The sequence below is a fragment of the Rana temporaria genome, chromosome 4, assembly GCF_905171775.1.
Source record: "Rana temporaria chromosome 4, aRanTem1.1, whole genome shotgun sequence".
NCBI lineage: Eukaryota > Metazoa > Chordata > Amphibia > Anura > Ranidae > Rana > Rana temporaria.
In genome coordinates, this window is record NC_053492.1 from 113319979 (window position 1) to 113333162 (window position 13184).

At 44.1% G+C, this 13184-nt stretch overlaps 1 protein-coding gene across 1 annotated transcript in view; it reads right to left on the bottom strand.

Moving 5' to 3' along the window:
- Positions 1-6419: 6419 nt before the first annotated feature.
- FBXO36 (F-box protein 36) overlaps positions 6420-13184 on the bottom strand; it is a 71401-nt gene continuing 64636 nt past the window's right edge. Inside the window, exon 4 of the mRNA XM_040348826.1 lies at positions 6420-6991. Within this exon, the coding sequence (XP_040204760.1) occupies positions 6800-6991 (192 nt within the window). The 3' untranslated portion in view covers positions 6420-6799. The remainder of the gene's footprint in view (positions 6992-13184) is intronic.

Genomic DNA, 13184 nt, shown 5'->3' on the forward strand with positions numbered 1-13184 from the left:
GCCTTGCAGGGTCCCTTTCTTAGCATGAATCAGTGATCCTTGAGTCACCCTGAAGAAAGGACACTAAGTTCCTGAAACACTGGATATTTGACCTGTGTGACATGAAGTTTTTAACAAAAAATCATTAAAAAGAATATATTGGAGTGCTGGAAATTTCTATATCTTGTTTTCTGTTGGATCAGGGATCCTACACACTTCCAGGAATGTTGGATCCCTGATCCCCTACTGTGTTTTGTGATTCCATCTAGGCTTTTCATCGCTACTTCATCTTGTAGTGACATACAAGCCGTCTGATGGAGCCATAACATTGGTATACCCAGCATCCTATGCACACTGAAGTGTATACAATAGAGAAGATTCTTCAACAGCTATTGATTCTAAAGAAAACAAGGACAGGAGCCACAGGCAGTGAAGAAGTAAGGACAATGGTTCTTCTTGTTCAGGGACCTTATTTTGGGTGACAACTGTATGGCGTACTGTTATGAGTTGTACACACTCATAACTGAATTTGCGTTGGGATAAACTCAGACGGAATTCCGTTCAAGCCGTCTTACATACACACTGTCACACCAAAGAATGCGGTGACGTACAACACTACGACGAGCTGAGAAAAATGAAGTTCAATGCTTCCGAGCATTCGTCGACTTGATTCTGATCATGCAAAGTTTTTTTATCAGTCTCCATTCCATACAGACGGAATTTCGGTCTGGAAAAAAAGAGAACGTGTTCTCTTTCTAAGTCCGTCGGAATTTCCGAAGGAAAAACTCAGATGGGGCGCACACACAGTTGGAATATCTGATGAAAAAATTCCGTCTTACTTTTTTTCATCGGAAATGCCGATCCTGTGTACAAGGCATAAGTGCTACCACATAAAGGCCTACGTTTTTTTCCCAAGAAAAATAGGGTTGGTATTATGTTTGTAATTGAAACCAGAGGCCGGCAGTTTAAAGTGCAATAAACAAGACATTTAGGCCCCATGTCCCATACTTGCTTTGGACCCAATTTTGTTGAGCTGGTCTGGGTGAGGATGGGAAGATGCATTATTGCTATAGAAATGTTAGTGTAGTAGGAAAAGTAAAATAATCGTGTCATTGTTTTAGCTCACTGTAATTAGTGAACAGAGAAAATTATCATGGTCATGATCTCAATTATGTTATGGACAGAAAAGGTGGCACAATAAGGATGGTATAAAACTTTTGACTGCTGGTGAGGGTAAACCATAGTACAGTACTCCCTTCAGTTATACCACTGTGATTGGAAATGATAGACAAGTAATACTACCTAAAGTAACTAAAAGGTGTCTACTGAGTATCTTAGATGAGCTTTCAATTGAAGAAACTTCTAAACAGGCTTTTTCCAATGTCCTCTTCGAGGCCAGTATACTAATTTTTAGGCACTGGAAAGCTTAAACCCTCCTACACTTAAAGAATAGATCACTCAGACAGGGGAAACCCTGTGTATGGAAAGGTATATCTTCCAACATAGGGGACGCCAGAGCAAATCCAACTAACTATGGAACCCATGTTCGGATACCCCAGGCCTTTCCCCAGTAGACTTGGTTATAGAAAGACTGCTGTTGTAAACCTATTGTCAATGTGAATTAAGATGATAGGTGACAGTATACTGCAGACTTGAACCCAAGGTGGGGTGCTTCTGTTAGGCCCTGTAGGCAGGTGTGTGCCTCTTGGTACTGGTGTATGGAACTGTGTCAAGTTAATGTTTTCCGTATGTTATCTGGGACCTGTAAATTTTCTTTTATACATTGTTAGCCAAATTCACGTAGACGTGCCTAACGTTAGGCAGGCGTAGCGTATCTCATATACGCTACGCCGCCGTAAGTTAGAGGCAAGTGCTGTATTCACAAAGCACTTGCGTCCTAAGTTACGGCGGCGTATCGTAAATGTGCCGGCGTAAGGGCACCTAATTCAAATTGGGAAGAGGTGGGCGTGTTTTATGTCAATAAGGCATGACCCCGCGTAATTGACGTTTTAAACGTACGGCGCATGCGCCGTCCGTGGACATAACCCAGTGCGCATGCTCCAAATTACGCCGCAAAGACTCATTGGTTCCGACGTGAACGTAAATTACGGCCAGCCCCATTCACGGACGACTTACGCAAACGACGTACACATTTTAAAATTCGACGCGGTTCCGACGTCCATACTTAACATTGGCTGCGCCATCTTTTTGGTGGTTTATCTTTACGCCTGGGCAAGCGTACGTTCGTGAATAGGCGTATCTCGCGGATTTACGCATTCTAGGCGTAAATCAGCGTACACGGCCCTAGCGGCCAGTGTAAATAGTCAGCTAAGATACGACGCCGCAGGCGGTCGTATCTTAGCAACATTTAAGCGTATCTCAATTTGAGAATACGCCTAATACGCGTAACTCTACCTGAATCTGGCTATGTGTTTCTCAATAAGCTTTTTTTTTAGATAAAAAAAGTATAGCTAAAGGCAAAACATTTTTTTGTTATGGAAAGACCGGAGAGGGAATAGAACACCTGTCAGGTTTTATTGCCGTCTGTGACCCCATTAGAGAGATTTGCCTTCTGTATTTGTCCTGTTGACTGTTATCAAGAGTGAATTTGAAAAGAATCCCAAATTTTGAGTTGTCACCAGAACAGAAATAGAGGGGAAATCTTCCATTGGGCTCATTGGTGACCCTAGTGATAACTAATGCCGCGTACACACGATCGAAAATTCCAACAAGAAAACCGTGGAATTTTTTTCCGACTGAAACTTGGCTCAAACTTGTGTTGCATACACACGGTCACACAAATGTTGTCAGAAATTCCGACCATACAGAATACAACACTACAACGAGCCGAGAAAAATGAAGTTAAATAATTCCGAACATGCGTCAAATTGCTTCCGAGCATGCGTGTTACTTTGTGCGTCGGAATTGCATACAGACGATCGGAATTTCCGACAAGAACTTTTCCCGTTGGAAAATTTGAGAACCAGCTCTCAAATTTTTGCTGTCAAAAATTCAGACAGAAAATGTTCGATGGAGCCTACACACGGTCGGAATTTCCGACCAAAAGCTCACAGAACTTTGCTTGTCGGAAATTCCGATCGTGTGTACACGGCATAAGGTTTACCTCACTTTGGAGGGATTTCCTCTTACTCCCTGTTTTGGCTATGGGACCAGGGGTGAAGGGAAATCGATGGCAAAAACCTGACAGGGGTATAATCCTCCATTTTTCTATCCAAAATAAAAAAAGAATTGCCTTTAGTTCCACTTTAACAGTCAGTTTTGCCACTCTAATTGATGAGAGGAGAAAGTGTTATGATAGTCTTTTCAGTTATTTCATTGATTTGAGGGAACTGGTAGTAGACATTTATGTCAATGTGGTTGAAGTGAGACAAAAACAATGACAGTCAACTGTTCACTTATATCAGTTATATAAAAATAAATATAAAAATAACTCAAAGAGGAACTTGGACTCAACAAGCTTCCCTGAAACTGGAACAAAACAAATAGGAATCGATTATATGTTCAGCATGTCATTTTTTCATAAAAGATACCACTACAGAACTTTTGTTTTATGTTTTGCGCAAAATAAAATACCTGATTTTATGTAGATCTTCGTTGTGTTTGATTTATGTGCATGTATGTATACACTGATTTATCTTTCCCAAGGGACTGCTGTAAAATTCATTTTGAAATGCAATGGAGGGCATATGGATTTGCTGCCTTATTCGGTTAGGCTCTGTTCACACCATTGGTTCCGTATGTCACATGTAAGGCAGCCCATTTATTTCAATGGGCTGCTCAAAACAGGAGAAACGTCCAAAACAAAGTGGTGCTGCAGCACTTTGTGTTATGGCATCAGTCCGATGCTGCATCTGTCCCCAGCTGCCTCTAAGACTGAGAACTGAGTGATCAAACACCGCTGATGACTCAGTTCTCAGTGCTACGTTAGCAGAGAGCTGGTTACTGTCAGTCAGCGCTGTCTGCTCTGTGCCCCCCCCCCCCCCAGGTCTAAGTCTGGCACTGATGGTACTTTATAATGAACTGCATCACTAGCTATGAAACATATATACAGCTTACTACTTGGAGGAGGCCAGCTGGGAACCCCAGAAGCCAGAGCTCTGCATGGGAGTACCTAAACTATGAAAAGGCAGTGAGTAATTCAACTCATCCATCCATAACTAAACATTATATAGTGGATTGACCTTTTAACCACAAGCTTATCGCCGCACGCAGATAAACGTAGGCAGAATGGCATGGGCAGGCACAAGGACATATATATAGAAGAAGATTTTCACCGCTCCAGGTGAGCCCTATAGACAATCAGGGACGGTCGGATTACCAAGGTGCTGGCAATGCATGTAGCAGTAGCAATAAAAGGAAGGAGATGGACAGCCGCACTCCGAAATAACTTTTCAAAAAAGTTGTCTTTTATTTTCAAGCAGGAACATGCATAATCACCACAACCATAAACCAGGACAGCCGACTAGTTTCGCACTCTTGCTAGTGCTTAATCATGGCTCAATCATGGCCTTTAAGAAGCGGCATTGTGGATGCGTACGTCCGCCGCAAGCTCAGTGACTCCGACCGCGGGTCCCACGGACTTGATGTCACGGTGAGGAAGAAGGGGGAAATGCTTATGTAAACAAGCATTTCCCCAGTCTTCCTAGTGACAGGACAGTGTACACAACTTCCTGTAATCAGAAGCTGTGATCACTGTCGTGTCACACATAGCCCATCCCCCCTACAGTTAGAACACAGCCCTAGGCACACTTAACCCCTTCATCGCCACCTAGTGGCTAACCCCTTCACTGCCAGTGTCATTTTCACAGTAATCAGTGCATTTTTATAGCACTGATCGCTGTAAAAATGACAATGGTCCGAAAAATGTGTCCGCCATAATGTCACAGTCCCGATAAAAAATCGCTGATCACCGCCATAACTATTAAAAAAAAAAAATTATTACTAAAAATGCCATAAAACTATCCCCTATTTTGTAGACGCTATAAATTTTGTGCGAACCGATCAATAAACACTTATTGCGTTTTTTTACCAAAAATATGTAGAAGAATACGTATCGGCCTAAACTGAGGAATTTTTTTTTATATATTTTTGGGGGATATTTATTATAGCAAAACGTAAAAAATATAGATTTTTTTTCAAAATTTCGCTCTGTTTTTATTTATAGAAAAAATTAAAACCGCAGAGGAGATCAAATACCACCAAAAGAAAGCTCTCTTTGTGGGGAAAAAGGGACATCAATTTTGTTTGGGAGCCACGTCGCACGACCGTGCAATTGTCAGTTAAAACGACGCAGTGGCGAATCGCAAAAAGTGGCCTAGTCTTTGACCAGCAAAATGGTCCGCAGCTTAAGTGGTTAACCACTTCCGGACCGCCGCATGTACATTTACGTTGGCAGAATGGCACGGACAGGCACATCCACGTACCTGTACGTGCCTGCCTAGACGTGGGTCGGGGGATCGGGACCCCCCCGGTACATGCGGCGGTTCCCGTGGCTTCAGGAGCGATCCGGGACGACGGCGCGGCTATTCGTTTATAGCCGCCCCGTCGCGATCGCTCCCCGGAGCTGAAGAACGGGGAGAGCCGTATGTAAACACGGCTTCCCCGTTCTTCACTGTGGCGGCTGCATCGATTGAGTGATCCCTTTTATAGGGAGACTCGATCGATGACGTCAGTCCTACAGCCACACCTCCCTACAGTTGTAAACACACACTAGGTGAACACTAAATCCTACAGCGCTCCCTGTGGTTAACTCCCAAACTGCAACTGTCATTTTCACAATAAACAATGCAATTTAAATGCATTTTTTGCTGTGAAAATGACAATGGTCCCAAAAATGTGTCAAAATTGTCCGAAGTGTCGCATAATAATGTCGCAGTCACGGAAAAAAAAATCGCTGATCGCTGCCATTAGTAGTAAAAAAAAAACAAAAAAAACTATCCCCTATTTTGTAAATGCTATAAATTTTGCGCAAACCAATCGATAAACGCTTATTGCGATTTTTTTTACCAAAAATAGGTAGAAGAATACGTATCGGCCTAAACTGAGGAAAAAAAATATTTTTATATATATTTTTGGGGGATATTTATTATAGCAAAAAGTAAAAAATATTGCATTTTTTTCAAAATTGTCGCTCTATTTTTGTTTATAGCGCAAAAAATAAAAACTGCAGAGGTGATCAAATACCACCAAAAGAAAGCTCTATTTGTGGGGGGAAAAAAGGACGCCAATTTTGTTTGGGAGCCACGTCGCACGACCGCGCAATTGTCTGTTAAAGCGACGCAGTGCCGAATTGTAAAAACCCCTTGGGTCATTTAGCAGCATATTGGTCCGGTCCTTAAGTGGTTAAACAAATCTGTTAAAAAATGATTTAACTAGTATGCATTCTTATACGCACCCAAATAAAGACGCTCAAACGTAACTATATTTCAGCTTTTAATCGCACTGATGCTTCTGGTACAAAAGCATTGTAATGTAAAAAAAACAAATACATCAGAAAATTATTTTGGCACTGTGTTTAAGGCACAAATATTTAACAGAATAAACCCTGAATAACATCTGCAGTGTACATAACATGCAAGAACTCTGGCCATAAGCAAAATCATATCACTGGGTTAGGTGAGGGATCTGCTGTCTAAAGCTTCCTTCCTATGTGGAAGGACTGTCTATGTTCCCCATAGCAATTTATAAAATATACAGCCAATGGGTGCTATGGGCAATACAGACAGTTCTTCTTTCAAACATGTTCCTATATTGGAAGTAATGAGGAGACGTGACTCCTTTGTACTTGATAATTCGGCTGTCATTCCATGACGATATCTTGACTCTCTTCCTGTTTCTTCCTCCATCTCCGGAGCTGGAGCTGAAGCTGCAGTTTGTTGGTGAAGAAGAACTGCTTCCAGCCAATACTTTGGGCTAAAGCTCTCATCTCTGGGGTGACGGTATCACAAGATCTTTCCACAATGTGCTCCCATAGCTTGTCCGAATTGCAAAGCTGAAAAATAAAATGTAAATGCTGGTTTATATATAAAAAAAAAAAGATGATCTACACTATATTGCCAAAAGTATTGGGACACCTGCCTTTACATACATGAACTTTAACCACTTCGTTACCGGGCCTATTTTGGCACTTTTCTCCTTTATGTAAAAATCACAATTTTTTTGCTAGAAAATTAATCAGAACCCCCAAACATTATATATTTTTTTTAGCAGACACCCTAGGGAATAAAATGGCAGTCATTGCAACTTTTTTTCTCACACGGTATTTGCGCAATAATTTTTCAAACACCTTTTTTTAGGGAAAAAAACTGTTTCATGAATTAAAAAATAACAAAACAGTAAAGTTAGCCCAATTTTTTTGTATAATGTGAAAGACGGTGTTACGCCGAGTAAATAGATACCTAACATGTCACGCTTTAAAATTGCGCACACTCATGGAATGGCGCCAAACTTTGGTACTTAAAAATCTCCATAGGCGACACTTTAATTTTTTTTACAGGTTACTATTTTTGAGTTACAGAGGAGGTCTAGTGCTAGAATTGTTGTACACGCTCTAACGCACGCCATGATACCTCACATGTGGGGTTTGAACGGTGTTTACATATGTGGGCGGGACTTGCATGCACGTTCGCTTCTGCACGCGAGCGACCGGGACAGGGGCGTTTTAAAAAAATGTTTTATTATTTTATTTTATTTTTTTACTTCATTTTTTTATTTTATATTTTTTTTTGATCACTTTTATTCCTATTACAAGGAATGTAAACATCCCTTGTAATAAGAATCACTGTGACAGGTCCTCTTTATGGAGCGATGTGGGGTCAATAAGACCCTACATCTCTCCTACAGGAGGCTTACAAGCATGAAATCAGTGAAAAAAAAATCATTGATTACATGCCGACAGCCGCGACAGCGGCTTTGTTTACTTCCGGGTACCGGGCGTGACGTCATAACGTCGCGCCCGGTCCTCCGACGGTCATAGAGATGACTGTGACCGTCTGGTCACCAGTCATCTCTATGCTTCACCAACGAGCGCTGGCCAATTCACTCTCCGGGCCCCCGATGGCACGGGAGAGCCCGGAGAAGCACCGGATGGCGGCGGGAGGGGGGGCGTCCCCTCCCGCTGCCTAGAAGAACGATCGAGCGGCGGAACCGCCACTTTGATGGTTCTTCTGGTGCACAGAATCGGCGGCTGAAGACGGCGATATCTGAATGATGCCTGTAGCTGCAGGCATCATTTAGATATCACCGCACAAAGCCGAGAACGTCCCAGGGACGTCCTCTGGTCTGAAGTGGTTACTGGCCTCCCGGTCTTAGTCTATAGGGTTCAATATTGAGTTGTCCCATCCTTTGCAGCTATAACAGCGTCAACTCTTCTGGGAAGGATGTCCACAAGGTTTAGTAGTGTGTTTATGGGAATGTTTGACCATTCTTCCAGAAGCACATTTGTGAGGTTAAAATGAGTTGTAAAGGGAAAAAAATATTTTGCTGAAATGACTGTTTACAGGGTATAGAGACATAATAGTTAACTGATTCCTTTTAAAAATAGATAAAAATCAATCATATAATGTACCTACAGTTTCAGTTTCGTTTTTGCATGCTGTTTCCTGCTTGTGTGATGTACAGAGACTCAGAGTCAATACAGGGCAGTGATGGTTTGTAAAACTGATTGGTGTTGAGGGGTTTTAGACACACAGTAATCGCACCTCCTTGAGTAGTGACCACAGAGAGAAAGCTCCCATGACTTTTTTCATCAGGAAACAGACAACCAGGAAGTGTTCAGAACAGAGCGGAATTACAGCAACATCAGAGCAAAAACGAACAATGAGGACATGAAACCAGGACTGCAGTAAGGTAAAGGAAGCTATTTAGCTAAAAAAAAAATTCCTTTAGTGACCCTTTAAGCACTGATGTTGGACGAGAATGCCTGGCTTGCAGTCTCTGCTCTAATTCCTTCCAAAGGTGTTCTATTGGGTTGAGGTCAGGACTCTGTGCCGGCCAAATTCCTCCACCCCAAACTCACTCATCCAGGTCTTTATGGACCTTGCTTTATGCACTGGTCCAAATCATTTGGTGTGGGAGGTTGTGGTGTGGGGTTGTTTTTCAGGGGTTGAGTTTGGTCCCTTAAGGCGCTAGCACACCAAGACATTTTGGACAATTTCATGCTTCCAACTTTGTGGGAACAGTTTGGGGATGATCCCTTCTTGTTCCAACATGACTGCACCCCATGGATATGAATGAGCGAGTTTAAGGGTGGAGGAACTTGACTGCTCTGCACAGAGTCCTGACCTCACAGAACATCTTTATGATTATTTGGAGCAGAGACTGCGAGCCAGGCCTTCTCTCATCCAACATCAGGGCCTGACTTCATAAATGCACTTCTGGAAGAATGGTCAAACATTCCCATAGACACACTCCTAAACCTTGTGGACAGCCTTCCCAGAAGAGTTGAACCTGTTATAGCTTGAACCCTACAGGCTAAGACTGGAATGCCATCAAAGTTCATGTGTGTGTAAAAAGGAATTGTCCCAATACTTTTGACAATATAAAAGTTTGCAAGTACACAAACATTATATTGAATTGTTTCTGATTGTATTGATACGAGAACGTTACTTTTTCACTGCTAAAACTGTCTGCTTCAGATATGTCCGTTTTCAGGAAACAGGGTTAGTTTATATGCTAACATTGGCCCAGATTCAAGAAGCACTTGCGCCCGCGCAACCATAGGTTGCGCGGCGCAAGGGCTTACTTGCTCCGGTGTAACGAGTGCTCCTGATTCAGGAACCTCGTTACACCGACTGCAGCCTAGGATGTGACAGACATAAGCCTCCTTATGCCTTCACATCCCAGGCTGCATTCTTGCGTTGGCCGCTAGGGGGCACGGCCTTTGTGATCGGCGTGTAGTATGCAAATTGCATACTACCACCGATTCACAAAAGTTGCGCGGGCCCTGCGTACGCAAGGTATGGAGTTTCCGTACGGCGCCTTTAGCATAAGGTTGCTCCTGCTAATAGCAGGCGCAGCCAATGCTAAAGTATAGCTGCGCCTCCCGCTCGCGACGTTCAAATTTCACGTCGTTTACGCAAGTGAACCGTGAATGCCGCTGGACGCCATTCACGTTCACTTACAAGCAAATGACGTCCTTGCGACGTCATTTGCCGCAATGCACGTCGGGAAAGTTTCCCGACGGAGCATGCGCTGTTCGCTCGGCGCGGGAGCGCGCCTAATTTAAATGATTCCCGCCCCCGGCGGGATCATTTACATTAGGCAGCCTTGCGCCCGGCTGCTTAGCATATTGCCCGCGCAATTTACGGAGCAACTGCTCCGTGAATCGCGGGCAAAGCGCAATATTTGCGTGGGTGCAGAGAAAAAAATTTGCTCTTTGCCCACGCAAATATTGCGCGATTCTACTTGAATCTGGGCCATTGAAATTAGAGGAGACCCTCCCTCTCTGGGGTCCTAAAAGTGTGGAGAGAACAAGTCAGAGCACTGGATTTCAAAAAGCTTTAAGTATACTTCAAATCATGCAGCAAAATTAGGATAACACCCACTTTATATTTGTTAATGTTCTCATTTACATAGCATACATATTAAAAATGGCTACTTAAATTTTACTGAAAACTCCAAATCTGAGGAGGCTGGGCAGTGAATGTTTAACATAATTGACTGTGCCTGTATTGTCCTGGCAGATCTCATTATCATTATCAAACTAGATTTGATTCACTGTCTGTGAGGGTTAAAGATCTCAGGCTTGGATTTTTCAGTGTATGTTAATGAGGGGAAACGCCCTAGTCTTTGTCCGGGGACAGACTCATTACAAAATAGTTCCAAAGAATTGTTCCAAAGAATCATCTAAAAAGTAAGACTTTAAAAAAATACATTTTTAGGTACGCTGTGTCACTCGGAACACACAAAGATATAGCAGGGTTTTCTCAAACTTGACTGCAAAAGTGGAAATACACTGTGATAGTTCGAGGCTCCGTCACTAGGGAGATGGCCAGAAAAAAGACACATCGGGCCGGATTCACATACCTGAGCGCATCTTTATGCTGGCGTATCGCATCTCATCTGCGCTACGCTGACGTAACACAGAGAGGCAAGTACAGTATTCACAAAGCACTCGCTCCCAACGTTGCGCCGGCGTAACGTAAATTCCTAGGCGTAAGCCGGCCTAATTCAAAGTAGGTGGAAGTGGGCGTGATACATTTAAATGAACCGTGACCCCATACAAATGATGGGCCGAACGAACGGCGCATGCGCCGTCCCGTAGACGCTTCCAAGTGCGCATGCTCAGAATCACGTTGGAACGAACGCCTAAGATATGTCGAATCACTGAACGTAACCTATGCCCAGCCCTATTCACGTAGTACTACGTAAACAATGTAAAATACGATGGCAGTTCCGTGGTCCATACCTTTGCATGGGATGCGCCTCCTATATGTGGAATAACTTTGCGCCGGACGTACGCCTTACGTAAACAGCGTATATTACTGCAACGGGCACAAGTACGTTCGTGAATCGACGTATCTCAGTCATTTACATATTCGACGCGTAAATCAATGGGAGCGTCCCTTGCAGCCACCGTAAACATGCGCCCAAGATACGCCGGCGTAGGAAAGTTACGTCGGTCGGAGGAAGCCTATTTTCAGGCGTTTCTAGTTCTATGGGCACGGCGCATAGATACGACGGCGCACATTTACACTTAAGCGGCGTATCTGTAAATACGTTGGCGTAAGTGTTACGTGAATTCGGGCCATCATTTTCATGTCTGCTGACTGCAGGGCTACAGAGCATAGATATTGAGTGGAGAAAATTGCTTTTGCAGCTTTCTCCAGATCTTAGGATATTCCTGGATTGGGGCTCTGTAATTTGGAGATTCCTAAGAGTCTTGGGTGGGATGGGATCTGCCACCCAGTGTCCAGGTGTTGTGGACAACCTGCAGGGTGTGTGCCCAGTTGTACACAGCCCTTATAACGATGGGCTGGTTAGAGCAGTAAGTGTTGGGATTTGGAGTTATACCTGGTGGACACTGCAGCCCATGTGAGGGGGATTCTGGGCCCAAGGCCTGGGAAAGTCTGGCCAATGCCCAGAGTCTGGGGGAGACCAAGAGAGGGTCTGGGGAACTTGGGAAGCTGTGGAAGCCAGTGAGTCCAGGAGGGCTGGAGAGAATGTGGAAGTCTCTGGTGGAAGTACTGAAAAAACCCTGTCAAGAGGCCACGTGGGCCTGAACAGCAAGGTGCTGTCATCTAGGCTGAGGGAGAGCCTGAATAGCAAGTGGTCTGGGAGACCGAAACAAGCAGAGGTACTGCTGACCAGAGAGCCAGGCGGCTCAGTATTTTTCATTTGTGTTTGCTGACGAAGTTGAAACTCCTGCATGGGAATCCTGGATGGACTTTTGCTTTGTTTTTTTCTCTTTTAATAAAAGTGGGCTACCAGGCCCTTAACTATAATGCCTGTATGATGTGGACTCACTGTACAAAAAACACATCTACCACTGAGCTAAATATCCCCCATATCACAAAATGTGTCATTGTTCAGTCTGGGTGAGCTGACATCCACACTATAATCAGTGTAACCACACATAGGCCCCTTTCACACCAGGGCGGGAGGTGCGGTGGCGGTATAGCGCCGCTATACCATTGGAATTGTGGCGGTATTCGGCTGCTAGTGGTGCAGTTTTAACCCCCGCTAGTGGCCAAAAAAGGGTTAATACCGCCAGCAATGCGCCTCTGCAGAGGCGCATTGCCGGTGGTATAGCCGCGGTGTCCCATTGTTTTCAATGGGAAGGAGCGGTGGAGAAGCGGTAAACACACCGCTCCTCTCACCGCTCCAAAGATGCTGCTGGCAGGACTTTTGGAGCGGTCCCGCCAGCGCATCGCCTCAGTGTGAAAGCACTAAGGCCCCGTACACACGACCGGATCTATCCGCTGGGATTTATCCACGGATCAGTTCCAGCAGATAGATCCGGTCGTGTGTACGGCCTAGCGGACATTTTCAGGCGGATAAAAATAAAGCCGACGGATTTTCAGCGGATAAAAATGCTAAGAAATCTATCTGCTGGAATCCTGTCCGCCGGACTTATCCGGTCGTCTGTACAGACTCACCGGATAAGTTCGTCCGATCCCATCCCTTGCATGCGTCATAATGATTCGACACATGCGTGGAAGTATATACCTTCCAGGGTCGCGCAC